The 21,479-nt window shown below is 41.1% G+C and overlaps 1 protein-coding gene across 4 annotated transcripts in view; it reads right to left on the reverse strand.

Annotated features, from left to right (window-relative positions):
- Positions 1-265: 265 nt before the first annotated feature.
- MAPRE1 (microtubule associated protein RP/EB family member 1) overlaps positions 266-21,479 on the reverse strand; it is a 31,001-nt gene continuing 9,787 nt past the window's right edge. For 3 of the 4 annotated variants that reach the window (XM_049869094.1, XM_049869093.1, XM_049869095.1), the window contains 5 exons: positions 17,409-17,554; positions 13,622-13,829; positions 9,123-9,244; positions 3,658-3,810; positions 266-1,996 (listed from right to left, as the gene is read on the reverse strand). In XM_049869094.1, coding sequence (XP_049725051.1) covers positions 1,940-1,996; positions 3,658-3,810; positions 9,123-9,244; positions 13,622-13,829; positions 17,409-17,554 — 686 coding nt within the window. In that variant the 3' untranslated portion in view covers positions 266-1,939. The remainder of the gene's footprint in view (positions 1,997-3,657; positions 3,811-9,122; positions 9,245-13,621; positions 13,830-17,408; positions 17,555-21,479) is intronic. The other variant, XM_049869096.1, reaches the window with a different exon arrangement.

A 21,479-nucleotide genomic window follows, 5' to 3' on the forward strand; every position in this document is an offset into this window, starting at 1 on the left:
AGAAATTAAAACAGTGAGAGGCTGAGAAATCTAATGTGAGGAATAAAGCAAACAGGAAGCAACCTTAGAAATACACACATTTGAAAAAACAGTGAAGGAACTGAAAAGGTCAGCCCAAATATAAGAAAGCACGGGTACCGTATCACTTAACCTACAAAGCATATACTACATTCTGTTGTACACGAGGTGGCTATACGTCAGAACCCACTCAATGACACCTAACAACAACAACACGGCAAGACAAATTTCAGAAGACATGACACTCTTGAAATACAGAACTTTATTTAGAAACTGTTTAAAGTAGAAAAAAACCCTGTCAAGAAAGACCAGGTGGAAAATGGGTTCCCAATAAACTGGAATTTTAGGGCAACGAAAGTCTAAAAGGCCACGAAAGAGAAATAGCACCACTGTCATTTGAACAATGGCTAATTACTTGCATTTTTTTTTTTTTTTTGGCATTGTTAATCACTGAATTTGTGTTTTCCTCTGAATTCCACACAAAGCATGCACTACGCAACAATTTTATCATAAAATACCTGTGTTCTACACACATTTTAGGACACGCTATCACCAGAAACAAATCAATACAAACACATCAGGGGCTGAACAGTCTCAGTAGTGGGTGACACACATTTTGCAGAATTCTGCCAAACAAAGGGACTGAATAGGCCATGGGCAAACCAAATGAGGGAGAGTTAAGCAATGAAATATTTTAAATATTAATAATTAAATCAGACATGGTACTGTATTTTCTGCAAAAGAAAATTAACATTTAGTAACACGCTAACGAATTTTATCTCCAAAGAGATTAGTGCACCGGCCAAGATTCCGTTAACAGTGGAGAGCTGTGGTCAGCAAGTACCGACGACACGCGAGCCTTGCAGATCCCATGGTAGCGACGGCCTTCGCGGGTCACTCCCTTTGCCAGAGGTCCAGAAAGAACTTGCAGCATCATCGCCTGCCTGCTGTACTTCCTCCCTAAGCAGAAAACTTTAAGGAGCCAACAAAGAGGAGTCCCCAGTGGGCAAGGGGAACAGAGAGAAGAAACATGTTAAATGTAAACTTAAAAGACAGTAAAATGGGACAAGTCCCCATTCAAATCCCACATGTGTGGGCAAGTCCCCAAAAGTAGTTGTTAGATTGAAAAGCTGGACACACCTTATTCCTCCCCCACCCCCCCCAAAAAAACCCCACAATACATAGAAATTTCAGGGATTACTGGGAATATCATGAGGAGAAATGCTCACTGAAAATCGAGCTCTTCAACTCAACATCTCAGGGCTGAAACACACTCTCTATTCATCAGGGCAACAACGCCTCTTGATTTTTGTTTTTAGCAGGGATGCAACTGGTCAGTGACATCACACAGCTTTACAGAGCAACACTTAAACTCTCCTGTTGGGCCAACGTCTAGGCCTCCAAGGATTCAAAGCAGCTCTACAAAGCCTATCAACAGCAGGTCCCAACAAAGGTGCCAAGGTCTGGCCCTTCCTTTGCAAACAATGTCAAACACAAAATCTCCTGTCATGTTACACTTTATATTTTGCAATATGGAAGCATATTTTAAATACTCTTAAGGCATTTATTTATTAAACGTTCTCTGCCAAGATCTCACATTAGCTTAAAAATTAATTCAGTCTTTACATTTCTCTACTGACACCTTCCTCCAGCAACCACATGGCGAGCTCCACAGCCCGCCTCTTTGTGCCCTAGGGGAGCCAACTAGATGTTAATACTGCTCCGCTACAAGGAAAACGCTCCGGACTCAAACCTACGGAAAAAGGAGGGAGACTTCTGCAAAGCGCACTTGAAGAAGAGGTACTTTTTGCTTATGAAAAGAAACCAGTGAGTCCTCTAAGAATCATAAAAGGGAGTATTTTACAGTTAAGCACATGATTTGGAGTGAAGAATTCAGATGCTGCTCTGCTGGTCCAGGCTGCTAATACTCTTCTTGTTCCTCCTGTGGGCCCCCTTCATCAGGTATCACAAAGCCTTCCTACAATGGGAAAAGGAGAGGGAAAGGCTATTATTACTCCACACCGAAGGAAGGACTAGTTTCTACTGTGGCTTCACATTCCTCGTTTTTAAAGCCTCTCAAAGTCCAAGGTTCCTCCTTTGTCGACCACGCACTTGGCATTTAACCACACAAGGCGAGGCAGCCAAGATTTTATTTCTTAGGCAGTGGAATCGCACCTCAAGTAAGGCAAAAACTGGGCACAATCAAATTCACTCTCAAACTTTTGGAGGTGATGGGTATGTACATTGTCCTGACTACGGAGATGATTTCACACATGTCAAGTTATCAAACTGTACACTTGAAATATGTGAAGCTTATCATACGTCAATTATTCCTCAATAAAGCTGTTTAAAGAAAAAAAGAAAACTTATCCACAAAAATCCCTGAAAAAGTCACCCATGAAATTCAGTACTATACCATCTCCTCTCAATAAGCCCTACACAGCCAGCTCTTCCTTTACTCAGTCCTTTGGGTGAGCATCAGAAGCTGTTGGCATGTACTTAAGAATCATGTTTTACCAAAAATGCCCACAGGAGTGGAACTGACCCCACACTCCCTCTGCCCACACCCCACCACACACACTCACTCCAGGGCATTCTGGCATGTCCTCATTGCAGGGAACGACTAGACTACAGTAACAATTAGCCTTCTCCTTCAACCACCCATCTTCTTGTTGTTTTTTAAACTGAATCCCTATGGATGCATTTCCTTAAGATGTAACTCCACTAAAATAATATTCAGACTAGACCAAGTTACTTGGCAGGACCCCTGTCTTTATCATCTTTGTTTTTGTTATCTAGCACAGAGCAAGCCCTAAATATTTACTATCAAGTTTTCAGTCATCTTATTCTCCCAAAATTCACAAGATATGTTTAGAGGACAGTGACAATGGCATTAATATTACCTCATATTTATATAGTGCACCACGCAACTACAAACTACAAAACTGTGGCTTGGTCCTCCAGGCCTTGCCAGGCACGCAGGAGCATTATAAGTAAATAAATAAGACCATTAAGTAGCAGACAGAGCAGGATACCAAATCCTAAAGCTAAGACACGTCAGTCTTCCCTGAGCAGCTGACATGTGATGATTAGTACCAGCAGATTCCGCTGTGTAACACACATAGGTCCAACAGAACTTGACCACAAAGCACTTTGAGGGAACAGGAACCAGGCGGGCCCCTGGGAGGAAGATGCAAAGGAGCAATTTGACAGCTATGGGAAGTAGACAACGAAGAAGGGGCCATGTGCCCCATTCTCCAAGGCACGCCTGGGGCCCTGCTAAAATGGAGGCAGCACCTCAGGCTGAGGGGTCCCAGCTGTGGGGGTGAGGGAGTAGGGTGAGGGTGTGGTCTATGGCATTCACCACCTATCAGTGGCCACAAACTACAGAAGCAGGGCAAGCCAGCCACCTCCTTGTCCTATTCCTGCCTCAAAGGCTCACAGACTTCAAGGCAGAGACTACAGCTGGGCAGAAGTGCCACCTAGCTGACTCTGAAGGTTGCGAGATGAAGCCTTTTGATGAATGCTACACTGGAGCACGACAAGCATCAGCAAAACGTTTGCCGACACCAAGAGATCAAATGTCATTTCCCCTTAGGTGGCAAAATGGAAAGAAAATATCCTTATGTCAACACGTACGTCTGTGGCATAGAGAATGTCCACAATTCTTTGTAATACCGGGTCGTTTTCCCCCTCATTCTCCTGGCAAATCAATTCAATGTTCCTTAGCTTTCCAAAGTAGAAATCTCTCTCCTTCTCCAAATCTTCGACGGTAAGCTTCAATACGTTGACCTGCACAGGATATTAAAAAGGGTGAGACACACCTGACATTAATGTATCAGTAACATATCATACAAACTTCTAACCCAAAAGGAGATGTGGTCTTTGACCAAACTAATACCCACAAAGATCCACTTCAGTTTGTCAGTTTTCTTTAGCCCCAGATAAAATGGACTTGTTCACAGCAATGTTGACCAAAATAATAGCTCCCAAGAAAGGGCACACTATACCCTGAAACATGCAGGAACTTCTCAATGACTGAGGAAGGAGTAAAGGGGAAAAATACAGGGGAGCCTGAGACAAATACAGAAGTAGAACCCACAACCCAGTCCAACAAGGTGGCTGACAATCATATACTGAGTCTGTAACAGGACTGTGGTCAATCTAGCCCACTGAAATGGAGAGCCTGGCCCAGGGGGAACAGAGAAGCAAAGTTGAAATGGGTGAGCAGGGAGGGAAAGACTAGCTAAAGATGACTAATAGTAGCCAAAGACAGCTAGGACTGAGGGAGGCCTGGACATGGAAAACTCCCTGGTTCTTTTTCCCTCCCCGTATGTTGCGGATAAGGGCTATCCATGGCTCTAAAAGAGCATCAATCTGAGGAGAGGTTCCTGGTCCCTGTCTCCCTTTCACAGACTCTTCAAAAGAGTCTTCAAAAAGTCTAGAGAAGACAGCAGACGCAAGGAGCAGATCCAACCACATTCCACTGCTCGCTCCATAGAGTATCTCACCGGCTCACCACACATGCAGTGGGATCCTCTAAGAGCCCCCTGAGGGGCTACAATTCCCACAAAGGGGCTGTGAAGAAATAAACCCCCTTTGATCATTCCTCAATCCCTGAGAAGTTCCTGCATGTTTCAGGGTACAGTGCTTAGGCCAGGACTCTATCTAGCCAAGAGCAATAAAATAATAACCCTCGCGATCCTTTGTGTATTTTAACCAAGATGCATCTTCATCTTCACTTGAATGTACTCCAACTTATGCTAAGTGAATTGAATTGAACTCTTACATGGCACACAGTGAAGCATAAAATCCCTACAGGACTTACAAGCTAAGGCCACAGAGCAGCATGGAAGACCAAACCAGGAAATCAAAGGTACAACAGTTGAGGATAGTTTGGGTAGCAGGGAATTCTGGGACCCAGAAGGCACCATGGAAATCATTTAGTCCAACCTTCTGAACTTAGAGCTGCCAAAGCCAAAGCTTCCCAACAGCCTGATACGACAGAGGGGTGAGGTCCTGTCCAAGGGCGGAAGGAAGCTCCCCCTTCATAACCTGCAGTGAAGAAGCATCAAGGTATGGAGGAGCAGCAGGCGACTGGGGCCAATGAGCCCATTCTGTCAAACACTTAACTTACAAATTCATCACCAAAGTCCTTATTCTAGATAAAATGCTCAACAGTCTTTCACTATCCCTTTATCAGTCCCAGCAATCACTTTTAAAAATAATTTAAAGTTCCAAAAAAGTACTACCATGGCCTGATGACCAGCAAAGCTAAATCACCCATCTTTCCCCACTCTCCCTATCCCTGCTTTGCCACTACTTGTTGCCTTTCCTTAAACTATCGGCTAGCCCCAAAGTGGGGTACAAAAAGGGTACAGGAGGGGAAGAGTTGACTAGCCCCAGAGGTAGGGAGCTGCTCCAGAGCTTCAGCTCCACAAACCAAGAGGCAGAGAAGAGACCTTCTAACTACATGTCTGGTGGCATTAGTGACTGAGGAAGAGAGGGAAATCAAAGTAGCTTAAAATGGAATGCTAGCTTGGAGTCCACCCAGATGCTCACAGCTCACTGTGCCACCCTCACAAACCATGAAAAATTTCTCTGGCCTACAATTGTCAAGGGCACCAAAGCAGACACCCAGCCTTCTGGATCCCACTTGTGGAACCAAAGCAGCATTCTTGAGGGATGGGGGGACACCTTTTAGCTTCCTGTCAAAAAGTCTAAGTAGCTTCTGGTTTCTAGGCACCAAGCATATTCTGGCAAACATCTGTTACCAAGTGATTTGTTCTTTGCAATAGATATTAATTCCTGAAGAATTACATGTTAAGAAATCAAATGTTAAAAAAGCTATATACTTAACTCACAAGTCACCAGACAACCACTCTCAAATTTTAGTCTTATCTCCTCAACAAGCCCACAAACTCACGCCATGAGGACAGTGTCTTCCATCCGTCTGTTATCACTCCACTAAATCTAGTAAACTCTGTACCCACAATAAACAAGTACTAAATCCCTGGCTCTCACCTAGAACTCCTTTAAATGCTAATTCATAAGGTTATGAAATCTGTCATTAGTAATCAATGTTACCCTTAGAACCTTCTTTGGAGTAAAGCAGGTTTATTCAAGGAGGATGCTTTGGACCTGCACTGGCCAGCAGGGTAACTATGAGCTACATGTGGCTACTGAGCACCCGAAACGTGGCCAGTGCAATCTGAGATGGGCTGTAAGTATGAACACACACCAGATCTCACAGATCCAGCACCACCAGTCTTCAAACGGAAATACCTCACTGATCATTATTTATCTTGATTACCCGTTGAAATGATAATATTTTTGGAATATACTGGATAATATTCTATTAAAATTATTGTTACCTATTTATTTTTACTTTTGTTAAAGTAGCTACCAGGAAATTTTAAATTACAGATGTGGCTCACAGTTCTGGTTCACATTCTACTTCTGTTGGACAGCACTACATTGGACTAAAATTAACTCAAAGTAAATTTCTTCTGGATGACTTAAGAATGTGAGGTTCTCACAGATTTCCCATGCACAGGAATGCTACAAAGTAATTCGTGTAGAACGCATTGTTCTTTTCTTAGCATAACACGCCCATCTGGCTTCAGTTCCTGCATCAGCCGCTTCTCCCAGATCCACACACCTTTATCAAGGCCACAAATTGAAACACTTTCAAGACCAAGAAATAATGTAAATGAGCCAAGATAGTCAGGTTTAAGTAACAGTGTGGGTCAGGACTTTGGCAACCTAGAGAGAGCCTAAAATCCTTCGTATTTAATTTTTTTTTTTTTTTTTTAATTAAAATCCTACGCAGCCCCAACAAAGTAGTTCTGTGGCATGCATGGATCAGCTGTTCACAAGCCTTTGACCCCAGTCTTACAAGTTCAATGAAGTACCTGGTTAGTGAACTTCCAGCCTCTCAACCAAATCTGGCCCCCTTTTTCCCCTCCTCAACTCTAGAACCCTTGTTGTAAAGCACTGCTGGAGACGGGCAACCACACAGAGTACCAAACCTTCTACCTTCCCTTTAAGGCCATAAACACTCCAACCTCAACTACTAAAGTTCTGCATTGACCATTCAAACCAGCTAATTCTGGTCACCCCCTCAGGGAAGAAAGTTTGAAAAGACTCCAACTACACCAGCTGCCACTAAGTCAGTCCTCTCCAACTACATCAAAAGCCCCTTCCAGACCTAGACCAGGTCTTCTGCACCTTGATAGTCTCCCCAGTGCTTAGCAGTAATTTGCCCAGTGTAAGCCTTCAATATTATTCAATATTAATTGGTGAACAACTACAATTTCTAACAGTAAGTATGAGGAAAGGAAGAACCTTCTCTATTACCCTAGATAAGCCACACAACTTCCTCTACTCACTCACTTCCCCATTTAGCAATGACTGGCCTAGGCTCTGGAGCCAGGTATACCTGGGTTCAAATCCCAGCTCAAGTTATTTAACCATTCTGAGCCGCACGGTCCTCATCTGTAAAATCTCACAGGGTCGCTGTAAAAGTGAGATCCCGGTGCTTAGTACCGTTCATGGCATAGGCACCCTAAAAATGTTAGCTATTTTTCTAATTATGTCAGACTTGAGCCCCCTCAAAAGAAGCTGAACTTCAGAACAATGCTTCAGAACCTATTCACTCTACCAACACCACAGACAAGACCATAGGAATCACAACTGCCATTTCCCCCAGTGGTGTTGGTACCAAACACCGTTCTAAGTACATGACATACATCAGCTCATGTAATCCGCTCAACAACTGTAACCAAAGTATTAGCCCCTCTTCACACATGAGGCAAGAGGTTCAGGTAAGTTATCTGACTTGCCCCCGGTAGAAGGAGCACAGTCAGGACATCTAAATCTATGCAACACGGGACAGAGCTGAGTGGAGAGCAGCAGTCCCGTGCAATCTGTGCATCTTCTCCTGAGAGCACAAGATCAACTCACTGGTCACCTTGCCTCGGCATTAACGATTCCTTACTTTTGTGTTTTTTCTCTGAAACTACCTCCTGTATACACCCATGCTTCAAAATACATAGTTATAGGGAAGTCTCTTTATTTTCTAGGACTTCAGTACTCCACAGTGACAGTGCCCAGAGGGTGCTTAAGTCAACCAAGGACAGGGATGGTGACCTATTTACCATGATACTCCCAAAGCACCTAGAACTGTGGGGCACACAAAAACGAGAAAATAAAAAAATGTGACCTTTGGGCAGGCTCTCGTGTTCCTAATCTCCTAAAATCACGCGTCTCAGTGCCCAAAGGTTCTGGATTGAACTAGGGTTGTTCCTTCCAGTTCTTAGGACCTGGTTTTTAGAAAAGGAAAAAAGGTCCAATCCCAACTTCACTAGATTCACAGGGCATCCAGGATTTGAAAACTGGAATCCAGAGAGTCATCCAAAAGCAAACAAAGTGACTATAAGGTTTAACAAGAAAATTTCTAAGAATCCAAAATTTGTTTTGATCCAGAGACCCCTGACCAGAACCTTAAGGATATTTAACTAATCCTGAATAAGCAAGACATTTCAAATCACAGCACCAGTTTCAATGTCAACTCCAATCTGGTGACTCAGCAGTGACTGTGGAATTAGTTCCACTTCACACCTGGGGTTCAGAGAGGTTAACTGATTTGCACCAGGTAGAAGTAAGTGGCACAATTAGGATTCAGCACAGTGACTGTATTACTACTATTACTACTATTCAGAAAAGAATCCTCATTTATCTTTTGTCAGAGCCAAAGTTCAAGAGATACTCTCTGGAATCCCACAGAACCCTGATGGCATCCTGAAAACATCCAACAGGGTTCTAGTCTACGGGTCGGTTTCTAAAGTTATAGGTTTTGGTTTCTGCCAATTGAACAGGTTCCAGAAATGCCTAGCTCTCCTCTTCCACCTCCACACACACCCCCATGCTCCCCTCACAGCATGTGAGGTGCTCTCAGGAGAAGACACACAGACTCTACAGGACTACTTTGCCAATGAGACAACACAGGCACTCCTGTAAGAACACAGACAAGTCTCCCGAGCGGTGCGGCAAGTGGCATATCCCCTGAAGTGACCTGTGTCTTAGATGCAGAAGGTGCCTACCTGCTGCATCAATTCAGCTGCTTCGTCATCCCCGTTGCCCACACCAGGATTCTTTCTCACCATACCCGGGCCGGCCTTAGAAGCTGCAGTAGTTCTCTGTGTTGAAATGGGCCTCTGTGGAGCTGAGAGAGGAGCAGAGGTTTTTTTTTTCCTACTGTGGTGAGATATACCTAACAAAACATCTGCCATTTTAACCATTTTTATGTGTACAAGTCAGTGACATTAATTACATTCACCATGTGGGGTAACCATCACCACTATTCACTTCCAAAAGTTTTGTATCACCTCAAACAGGAATTCACTACATCTTAGCAGTAACTCCCCATGGCCCCATCCCCTGGAAACCACTAAAAAAATCTGGTCTTTATACATTTGCCTAATCTAGGTATTTCATATAAGTCAGATCATACAATATTCATCCTTTTATGCCTGACTTACTTCATTCAGCATGTTTTCAAGGTTGTCCATGTGGTAGCGTACATCGGGACTTCGTTTCTCTTTATGACAGAATCATATTCCATTGTATGTACATACCACATTTTGTTTTTTCATTCATCTGTTGATGGACACTTGAGTTGTTCCCACCTTTTGGCTATTCTGGTTCATGTTACAATGAACACTGGTGTACAAGCTATCTGTCCCTGCTTTCAAGTCTTCGGGGTATATACCTAGGAGTAGAATTGCTACATCATATGGTAATTCTATGTTTAACTTTTTTAGAAACCACCAAACTGTCTTCCACAGCTGCACCATTTTACATTCCCACCAGCAAGGCATGAGTTCCAATTTCTTCATATCCTCGCCAACACTTGTTATTTTCCATTTTCCTGATAAAAGCCATTCTAGTGGAGTTGAAGTGTTATCTATTGTGGTCTTGATTTGCATTCCCCGACTCAATGGCACTGGGCTGGGTTAATGACTAATGAGGAGCCCTGGTGATACAGTGGTTAAGGGCTTGGCTGCTAAACCAAAAGGCCAGCAGTTCAAATCCACCAGCCACTCCTTAGAAACCCTATGGTCCAGTTCTACTCTGTCCTATAGGGTCGCTATGAGCGCAATCAACTTGAGAACAATGGGTGTGATTTGGTTTGGTTTTTGGTTAATGGCTAATGAAGGAGTCCTGGTGGTGCAGTGGTTAACTGCTCCGCTACTAACCAAAACATGAGTTGTTCCAGCTCACCAGCTGCTGTGTGGGAGAAAGATGTGGCAATCTGTTTCTGTAAAGAGTATAGCCTTGGAAACCCTATCTGCAGGTCTACTCTATCCTATAGGGTCACTATGAGTCAGAATCAATTCTATGGCAACAGGTTAATGACTAATGAAACTGAGCATCTTTCCACGTGCTTACTCGCCATTTGCTATCTTCTTTGGAAAAATATCTATTAAAGTGCTTTGTCCATTTTTTGACTGGGTTGTCTTTGCTGCTGAGTTGTAAGAGTTCTTTATATATTCTGGATATCCTTATCATATATATGATTACAAATACCTCCAATTCTTAGGTTATCTCTTCACTTTGATAATAAAGTCCTAAGATGTGTAACATTTTAAATTTTGATGAAGTCCAATTTATATATTTTATCTTTTGTTGCTCATGCTTTTGGTGTTATATCTAAGAATCCATTCTCAAAAACCAGGTCCCAAAGAATTATCCCTATGTTTTTGTTCTAAGAGTTTTATGGATTTAAGTTACTGATTCATTTTGAATTCATTTTCATTATGGTGTGAGGTATGGGTCCAACTTCATCCAATTGCATGTGAAATCCAATTGTTCCAGCATCATTTACTGAAGAGACTATTCTTTCCCCATTGAACGGACTTGGCACCCTTGTTAAAAACCAACTGGCCATGGACATACACGTTTATTTCTGGACTCTCAATTCTATTCCATTGGTCTGTAAGTCTATCCTTGTACCAGTAACAGCTTTACAGTATGTTTTGAAATTGGGAACTGTGTGACTCCTCCTACTCTGTTCTTTTTCAAGATTGCTTTGGCTACTTAGGTCCCTTGCAATTCCATATGAATTTGAGGACTGGCTTTTCCATTTCTGCAAAGGCAGCTGTTGGGATCTCGATAGGGACTGCACTGAATCTGTACATCGCTTTGGGGGAGCAGAGAATTTTTTAAGATGAGAATTTCAAAGACAAAAAAGAATCTAGAAGACAACAAGGGGAGACTGTGACCGACTAGGCAGCTGCACCTTGTTGTCCACGGTGCTCAGTGAAGGGAACCAATGCTAGAGAGCCCCAGCATGCAAGACAGCAAGCCCACATTTGCCCAGGTAGGTTTTTCTATCCTGCCAGCAGAGTTCAGTACCAATTTTAGCCACGATCATTTGTGCTGAAAGTAAGTCCTTCGGTGAGGTCTTTTCTCCACTGGGGTGAAGAGGACTATCACCTGAAAGAGGTACAACAGATGATCTGCCTTAACACTCCTCCAGCCAAATCCACAAATGGGTCACATCATGGAGCTAAGACAACCTTCACACCAGGAGTGAGCTAACGGTCCCAGGTGTTGCCAGGTGTGCAAGGCTCCCCATCTGGAAAGTAAAATGCCTCCTAATTCATAACTTCAGACTCCATGGATTTGGAAGGGGAAGGAATCCATAAGGGTGTTAAAGCCTGCTCTTACCACTAATTACTTCGAAACTTTGCTCATCTTTTTGAAGGCGTTTAGAAGGGCTTAAACAGAAAAGCATTGAACTGTCTAGGATTTAAGGGCTTCTCAAAATAACGGCCAAAAGCTGGCAAAGACAATGAAAAACCAGTAATGTGGCCAACTTATCTACTAGTGAGAATAATCAAGAATACTTTCAACGTAAACACATTATTCATGGTTTAATTCATTCATTCAGCAATCATTTTGTAAAGCTTGTACCACATACCAGGCTTAGGAACATGTGATCTTCCTGACACCTCAAATTCAATAACCGCAGGCCTTTCACCCATAGCAACAGCCATTTCCTTTGCATGGCCCTCCCTACTACATGCTCATTCCAAAGACTAAATGCTGAATACAAGTCTCAACTAGATTGTCAGCAGCATCTGAAACATGAAATGCACATGGTTATCTATACTGGACCCATTCTAAACAGCTAAGGAATAAAAGCACTACTCGATAGCTGGAAAAATCAGAACCCTCATACACTGCTGACAGGAATGTAAAATGGTACAGCCGCTCTGGAAAACAGGCATTTCTGCAAAGGTTAAACATACGACCATGCAATTCCACTCCAAGAGTATATACTTAAGAGAAACGAAAATGTTACATCCAGCAGCATTATTCCTAACAGCCAAAAAGTGGACATAAGCCAATTGCCAATTTAATGATGATGAGATGAATCCATACAATGGAATATTATCTGGCAATAAAAATGAATGGCATACTAATACATGCTATAATATGGACAAACCGTGAAAACATTATGCTAAGCAAAAGAAGCCAATCACAAAAGAATACACATTCTATGACTCCATTTATATGAGATGTCCAGAATACGTACACCTATAAAGACAGAAAGTGTACTAGTGGCTGCCTAGGGCTGGAGGGTTAGGAGGAAATGGGAAGTGACTGCTAATGGCCATGGAGTTTCTCTTCCGTGGTGATGAAAATGTTCGCAATCTGATTTGGTGATGGCAGCACAACTCTGTGAATACACCAAAAACTAGTGAATTGTACGGCATGTGAATTATATCTCAATAAAACTACTAAAAATAAAAACTACTCAACATCCCTCTCCACCTACCAGATGGATCAGACTCTCTCAAGGTACTATGAGACATTAACTAATGCTCGTGCCACCTTCTGGAAAAGGAAGAATTAGAATTTGTATACACGTGTTATAATTATACCATTACAAACACATTTTTGAAAACTTACCCAGGCCAAAACCTTCTGAAGGTCTCTAAAAACAGCCTTTCCCTGCCTCCTTGACTCAGCTACCATCATAGCAAACCAAAGCCACTTACCAGCTAAAGTTCTAGGGAGGGGAAAAAGAGCCATGATTAAGTGTAGGAAGCTGGTCAACAGAATGATGATGCAGACAGCAAAGAACAGTCCCTGAGAGACCTAGAAAGCTCCTTCCGTTCCTGGGAATTCAGGCCTGGTTTAAATTCTCATTCTAGGGTTTTGTGAAATAAATGCCCTAGTGTTCAAACTAAAGCTCCCCTTTATGTGAGCCTGAAGGGATTTCTATTCCATACAACTAAAAAGCCTTGTCAAAATTGCATACAATAGCTCATTCAGGCCTCAAAGCAACGCATTAGAGCAAATGAAGTGGCTCACACAGGGGTACAGAGACCTAAGAACAAACACCAATAGGCCCGATGCCAGAATCCATGTTCTTGCCACATGGCCTCACGACCCTGAAAAGAGGCAGCACAGTGGGATTATGCCCCCTAAAAGCAGAGCCTATGGCTATTCAACAAATTCTAGTTCAATACTGAATGAATGAATGAATGCCTGGGTTACTATTATTTGGAAACAGTGATTTTCCTTTTACCTGCACTGCTAGTACTGAGAGGTTTCTTCGGTTTACTCAGAGCTGGAGCGACAAGGGAAGGAGCCACTGCAGTTTCTTGACCTTGTCTGGCAGCTACAGGGTCATAGTCTTTTCCATCATAGTTTGCATCAAAAAACTTCTTGAACCACTGAACAAATTCAAAATTGTCCTGAAACTTTCCTTTTACTAATTTGTCCACCGGAATTATCTGCAGAGAAAAATGAAGACTGTTTAGCCAAGAGCTAAAGGCTTTTGGCAAGCATTAAACTTGTAAAGGCATCAAATCAGTACAAAGCTCTGTGAAAAGGAGAAAAGCCCCTAGAAGTTTATAATGCAAACTTCATCCAGTTTGCCTTCCACACAGTACTTACACATACCAACCCATCTGGAGGTCCATCAAATTTATGAAAAGGAAGTCTGCAACCAAAATGAAAAAAAGAACAAGTATCCATATACATGTCACGTACACACACCAAGCACATGCTGAGAGGTGACACAGGTGTCACTCCACTGTAAAGGGTAAACCCCTCCACCATGTAACTTGCATAGCCACCATGCCTGTAGCAAAGTATGAAATCCACAGCACAAACCAATACAGGCATCTACAATGAACTGGACATTCTTAGGTATGTGTGTGCACGCATGTATATCCATATATATAATAAACCACACAGGGGACACAGTTACAGGTGCTTCTTAGACATAACCAAACACCTCACGAGACTGGTTTTTTGGGTCTAAAGGCTTAGGAACATGGTCTCATGGGACAACTCAGTTAATGGGCATAATATAACTCATAAAGTACACGTTCTACATCCCTATATGGTGCGCAGTATATGGGGTCTTAAAAGCTTGTGAGGGGCCATCTATTGGTCTCTACTCATCCAGAACAAAAGAGAAAGATGGAAACCTATGACTCAGAGAAGAAAGTAGTCTATGGAACTAAAAGTCTACGTGAACCGCAGCCTTATCTACCTTGAGACCAGAAGAACTAGATGGTACCCAGCTACCGCTATTGACCATTCTGTTCAGGGACACAATAGATGGATCCTGACGGAATGGGAGAAAAATGTGGAAAGGAACTCAAATTCTTTAGAAGTCCAGACTTAGCGGACCAGTTGAGACTAGAAGACTCCCCAAGACTGTCACCCTGAGATACTCTTTAGACCTTGAGGTCACCTTTTAGCTAAATAACAGACTGGCTCATAAAATAATGAGTATCACCTGTGAGTAACGAGCTGCTTTAAAATCATCTGTGAGACCAAATGGTCAAAAATTAAAGCAAAGGTGATCAGGTAAGGGGGCAGGGAAACTAGAGTACTGGAAATGGTACAACCAGAGCAGAATGAGAATGATGACAGATTGTGAAAAATCTAAGTAGTAGCACTGAATAATCTGTGCAGAAACTGTTAAATGGGAACCTAATTTGCTGTGTAAACTTTCTGCCTGAAACACAATGTTATTTTAAAAAAAGGAAAAGAATACTGCACGATCAAGGAAAAGGGAATAGAGTTTTAAATGAAGTTAAAAGAAAAAGAAGCTTTACTAATGCTTGTTACTCTTTCTGACAGTGGTACCTTCACTCAGTCCATAGTTTAGACCCCATGTGACTTGGTCCTAAGAGAAGAGCTGGAGCCCCAGTATCCACAGGGGTTGATGGTGGCGCTTCACTCAGTCTTATTTTTTTGACATACTGTGATTCACTGCAGTTTACGTGTAACTGGTTAAGTGGTTTTACAAATGCTACAGCCTACCTAGTTTTAAGTAAACATGCAATGGATTTACGCTTGAAAGGATTTCTGCAAAGGAGCTGCAGGCTGAAGGGAACACTGACAATGCAAACCCAAGTCAATGATGAGAAACTGCCGGAGCTGACACGAACGCCAGAGTAGGTGGGAGTGTTTTCCCAGTCCCATCTTTAACTTCTTCCTTTCAGTAAAGATGCCTTTCCAAAAGAGTCAGAGATCATAACTACTTTTCAGAAGAAACTCAAGCAGTAGAGAGATCTTTCAGAAAACGACTCTGTTGTTTTGTGATTTTGTTGTCAAAAACATATTACCTGCCAACAGTATCACGTCTTCACACTTCAACTTGGAAACAAAATGTTCTAATCTATTTTAAAATCTCCCAAGTGAAGCATTTCAGCAGATTTGAAGCTATTTATTTAAAATATAAAACTAAAGTACCTTCTGATTACTCTGAACACAACAACTGACTGACATTAGGACAGACATAAATTTTCTAGACATGACTGGTGGGTGAGACTAAACATATTAGCATCATGCTTTAACATGCTAGTGAGGCATATCTTCCATTTGTATCTACGTATCTTTTACTACCTCTCTTTAAAATTAAACTATGTGACTGTCATTTAAAACCTAATGCCAAAATAAACTGCATTTAGAGCCAGACCTTCAAAATTACTGATCACATGTTAAACCAAGATTTTTCTAAAATAATAAAGATTTTATGAATAACAAATTAAACTAAACCTTAAAAAAAAATAAATGTAATAATATTAACTAGATCCACCCCTCTGATCAAATAAATACAAATTTTTTGAATATTTTGTATGATACTGAAACATTTACAAATAAAATGCTACATCTGGAACTTGCTTCAAAATAGTCCAGTAACACAGGGGGTGGGGTAGGGCTGTAACTGAAACAAAATTGACCAGGAGTTGACAATAGTTGGGATACACAGGGGATCTTACCATTATTCTCTCTACTTATGCATACGTTAGAAAATTTCCATATTTAAAAAAGTAAAATGTAATTTCATTTTTTAAAAACTACTACATATGATAAGCTATACCTAGTTTAAACTGTGCCTGGCAACTAAATAAGGAGCCCTGGTGTGCAGTGGTCTAAACACTTGGTTGCTAACCAAAAGGTCGGCAGTTCAAACCCACCAGTCACTCCTGGGGAGAAAGATGTGGCAGTCTGCTTCTGTAAGGATTTACAGCCTTAGAAATCCTATGGGGCAGTTCTACTGTGTCCTATATGGTCTCTATGAGTCTGAATCGACTCAGCGGCAGTGGGTTTTGGTTTGGCAACTAAATGGTATTCTTACAATACAAATACATATTTTATACATTATACAAACTGAACTAAATTTCACCATAAATAAAACCAGATATACCAACAGAAAGTTAATTAGGGGATGATTAAAAGTTTTTTAGTAAAAATGTTACCCCCAAAGAATGGCTTAAACGAATAAACCCTTCTGATGGAGGGTAGGGATAAAGTCTGCCTAATATTGCAATAATCTACTACCCCCTAAAGCAGAGCTAATATCTGTTTAATGAGGCCTACTGGACCATATTTCTGATACCTTCAAATAACCTTGGAGACAGGAGGGAACTTCACAGCACCCACCAGGGATCCTCCTGTGACCAGAAATAGCAGGTATTTCTAGAATCTTCCCTATTGGAGCTAACTATCCTACATATGCTACGCTTCACAGAAGTAAATCCAGAGCTTTAGAGACTAGATCTCAGGCTAATAGAAATTAAACAGTAATATTTTTAAAAAATGCACTGGGACAGATTTACTAGTTAACTCCTCCTAACAGGCACCAAGTCACAGGCGAAGACGGCAAAGGAACTAGGGGTAGGGAGGATAAAGGGAAGCTTTGTTCCCAGTAAATTCTGTGCCAACTGAGGAAAAGATACCCATATAAATTCGGAAAAGAAAAGCCCAAAGTCATGGGCTAGCATTTGTATCCTTGGAACAATCATCAGTAAAGAAACTTTAACCTAAATGAAACAATAAAACATACTTACTTTGTCAACACCCATTCTCTTAAAACCTGCTTGTAGTATTTTAAAGTTCTGGATGTATTCATGTTCTAGCTTAGCTTGGAATTTCACTTTCTTCAATGCAATGGAGCCAGGGAACAGCATGTCCATAAACTGACAATAGGCGGCCCCTGAATGAATGACAACAACAAAAAAATAAGATTAAAACTAGGTCATTTCATGCTACTATTAAAGGCACAGTCTGAACTTCTTCCCAGACCCACTTAACACAAGTACGATTTAAAAAGTTGTAAAGCGGACTACAAAACCCAAAAGCTTCATTACTACTTGACACTAAAGTCATTTTTTAAAAATCTGAAACACAGCTGTGGAGCTTTATAAATTCTACAACATACTTGCAATCTGGAAGCCTAAAACGAGAAGAAAGCTTAAAACTCCCAATTTTTATTAGAAACCAGCGCAACAATAAAATGACCACTAGAGAGATAAGTGAGGGTCTAGATTAGAAAGGAGGAAAACAGAGGTGACATTTTCTGATTTTTCAAAAGGACAAACCCTCCTCCTCACTGGGGAGGAGAGAGGAATGCCCCAGGTATTTCGGAGATCTATCCTCTAGCCAAAAAAAAAAAAAAAAAAAAAATTTCTAAAACATTTGTGTCCCTGGACTTTTTACATCTGTAAATAACCCTAATCTATCATTTTAGCAACAAAGCTGAATAGACAATATTTTTATGTCCCTCCATTAAAAATACTTAAATGGGTACTACGAGAAATAATTGCACATATTGCATCCCATTTGCTCACCAAATTTTATTCCTTTCCTTTCTTGCCCATTTTTTTTTCCATCACCCCAAAAAAGTGTTTTTCTCAGTGCTTAAATTTTCTAAAAATGCTATTTCTCTAATGCCTACCAAACAGAACTCTCCTAACAGGCCAGGCTTCTCTGTGTACTTCCTGCTCTTTCAGGGCAAATACATCGAAAACAAGCTAGAGAAAGAGGTAAGAAACCCAGGGACTAAACAGTAAGTGTTCCACAACACTCAAGGCCACCATAGAATATATACTTGACTTAAGACCTAGGCAAGTTGGCTCACTGCTAGGTTCAGCATAAAGATTATTTTTAGAAAGAAGATTCAAAGAGAGCAGAAACACTTCAGCGAGCAGGGGGACATTCTTAGCATAAAAAGGAGCCTTGGAAAGTGAACGCCTTGAGATGGCTGATTTATTCACTCATGCAATGAAAATATATTGAGGGCACTCAATGTACCAGGCACTGAATTAGCCATGTTTACATTTTTAAAAACAGGGACACTTCCTAAATTGTAGAGGACAATGACCTAGTTTCTTCAACCACAGATGGGGGAGGGACGAGGCTGTTATGTTTTAAAAGAGATTTAGCCACTAAGAGTTATAATTTACCAGATGCAAATGTATACACTTTGTTTAGAAACTGATACAAACCAACTTAAAAAAAAAAACTACAGAGATAATCTATTAAGTGTCTACACCCATGGCACTATTATACACGAAAGACTTTTTTCTCAAACAGAAAAATAATGTGCATTTTTTAAATCACCGTATTTTCAAAACATCCAGGGGGATTCTAGGTAGAACCAAGCAAAACCACTTAAAAGCAAGAGTCGCCTGCTTCTCAGAAAAAGTCTGCATGAAGAACTAGCACTGTTTTTATTTTAGAAGAATCCTTAGAGCCATTTGAAAATTAAGAACTGAGGACCAAAGATAAAGTGACTTGCCCAAGGCCACAGAGCCAGAAACTTCTTAGGACAAGTCCCAGGTATCCTGACTCCCAGTTCACTGCTTTCTTACACAGTAACTCCCTCTGATAACGCCCTATAATTGAGTAAAGTAGCTTTTCCTGGGTCAGAAGAAATATGTCATGCTGCTAGTTGAAACAGAGTTAATTCATTAAGAAAAACATTAAAATACCAATAACAATGGGCAAAACAACTGGACAATTCAAAGAAATACAAGTGACTAACAAACACGGGGGCCCAGGCAAAGGAAGTGACTTTTTTTTTTTTAAAAGAACAAAGATACATGCATGAAACTGGTTATCACAACTTCATTCACAGGCATTAAAACTGGAAACAACCTAAATCTCCAACAGTACAAGAGATCAATTACATAAATTTTAGCACCCCTACCCTCACAATGGAGCCCTGGTGGCACAGTGATTAAGAGTTTGGCTACTAACCAAAAGGTCAGCAGTTTAAATCCATCAGCCATCCCTTGGGAACCCTGTGGGACAGTTCTACTCTGCCCTATGGGGTCGCTATGAGATGAAATCAACTTGACAGCAATGTGTATCCTCATGATGGAGCCCCAGTGGTGCAGCGGTTAAGAACTTGGTCGCTAACCAAAAGGTCAGCAGTTCAAATCCACCAGCCACTCCTTGGAAACCCTAAGAAGCAGCTCTACCCTGTCCTATAGGGTCGCTACTGAATCAAAATTGACTTGATGGCAAAGAGTTTGGTTTTGGTTTATCCTCGTGACACAGTATTATGCAAGCACTCAAAATACTTTTTTAAACTTTCTGGGGTAAAACTTAAGATTTAATGGATAAAAGAACAAGCAAAGTATAAAAACGTATCTACATTCTCCTACATGTAAAAATATCTTTATACGTATAGAAAAAGGACTAAAAGAAAATAATATATTAGGTTAAACCATATGGAATTTCTGTTTTTGTAGATGATACATGGTCAAGGAGCAGTCATTTATGGGAGGTGGTACTGAATGCATTGTTTTTTAAATATGTAATTATGTACTTCTATATTACTTTTATAAGAAGCCCTAGTGCCATAGTGGTTAAGTGCTCAGCTGCTAGCCGAAAGGTCGGTGGTTCAAACCCACCAACCTCTCCATGGGACAAAAACATGGCAGCCTTCTTCCATAAAGATTACAATTACAGCCTTGGGAACCCTACAGAGCAGTTCTTCTCTGTCCTATAGGGTCACTATGATTCAGAATCGACAACAATGGATTTTTTTTAAATATTCCTTTTATGATCAAGCATATTACTCTTATAATCAGAAAACAAAAAAGGGTAAAGTCTTAAAAGGAAAAAGAGTATATCAACCACTTTTCACAGAAAAAGAGCTGAAAACTCCAGCCTGTAAATGACTCAAATAGGTGAAGAACAGGCTAAAAAGGAGCCTCCCTTCCAATTTCTGCCTTAATAACTAGTGTGGCCATGACCAGAGCAAACACAAGCATGGTCACTGGCCCAACAATATGTAGCAGGAGGCTGCAGACAGACTCGGGTAGGATCACTGCATCGATTACAAGTGCCCGCCACAGCTCCGCTCTACCAGGCTCTGTGTTGGCTCTCAACTCTTTCTTATCAAGGGTCCCTTGGAAAAGTAGATTCAACGTACAGCCACCATTCTGCACAGAATGCTCCCCAACCAGAAGATCCCAGATTAGGAACTCCCAGGGTTTTACACACTGACTATTAAATGTTAAGAGTGCTCAGGCTTTCAAGAGTGGGTGAGGCTTGAGTTGGGTGTTAAAGGATGAAAAATCTGAAAATAGAGGGCTGTGAAGAGTCATTAATGCAGGCATTAAAAACCACGTTAAGATATTTTAACATGGGAAAAATACCAGTTTAATTTAAAAAGCAGAAAATAAACTGTACTACACATGTGATTATATATGATATTTATTGCAACAGTCTGTAATAGCAACAGACTAGAAACAACCTAAATACACATTAATGGGGGACTGACCAAAAAAAATCATGGTGCTACACAGCCATAAAAGAAAACTCAAGTGGCACGTGCTACACAGATATGGAACACTCTCCAGAATATACAGTGTGATTGAACATGCTACCATTTGTGTGAAAGAGAGGAAAATACACACACACACACAGAATATGGAAATATGCACGTTTTTGCTTGTATGTACATATGCTCTCTAGAGGATACCCAGCTGATAACACTGGTTACCCCTGAGAAGTGCACTGTATAGCTGGTAGATGGGAGTGAGAGGGAGACTTCTCACTGTTTATCTGTCTCTTTTGAATTTTAAACCATTTTCAGAATTTTGGTTATATAAGAAATAAAAACGTAT

This window comes from Elephas maximus, chromosome 25, assembly GCF_024166365.1.
Source record: "Elephas maximus indicus isolate mEleMax1 chromosome 25, mEleMax1 primary haplotype, whole genome shotgun sequence".
NCBI classification, from domain to species: Eukaryota; Metazoa; Chordata; class Mammalia; order Proboscidea; family Elephantidae; genus Elephas; species Elephas maximus.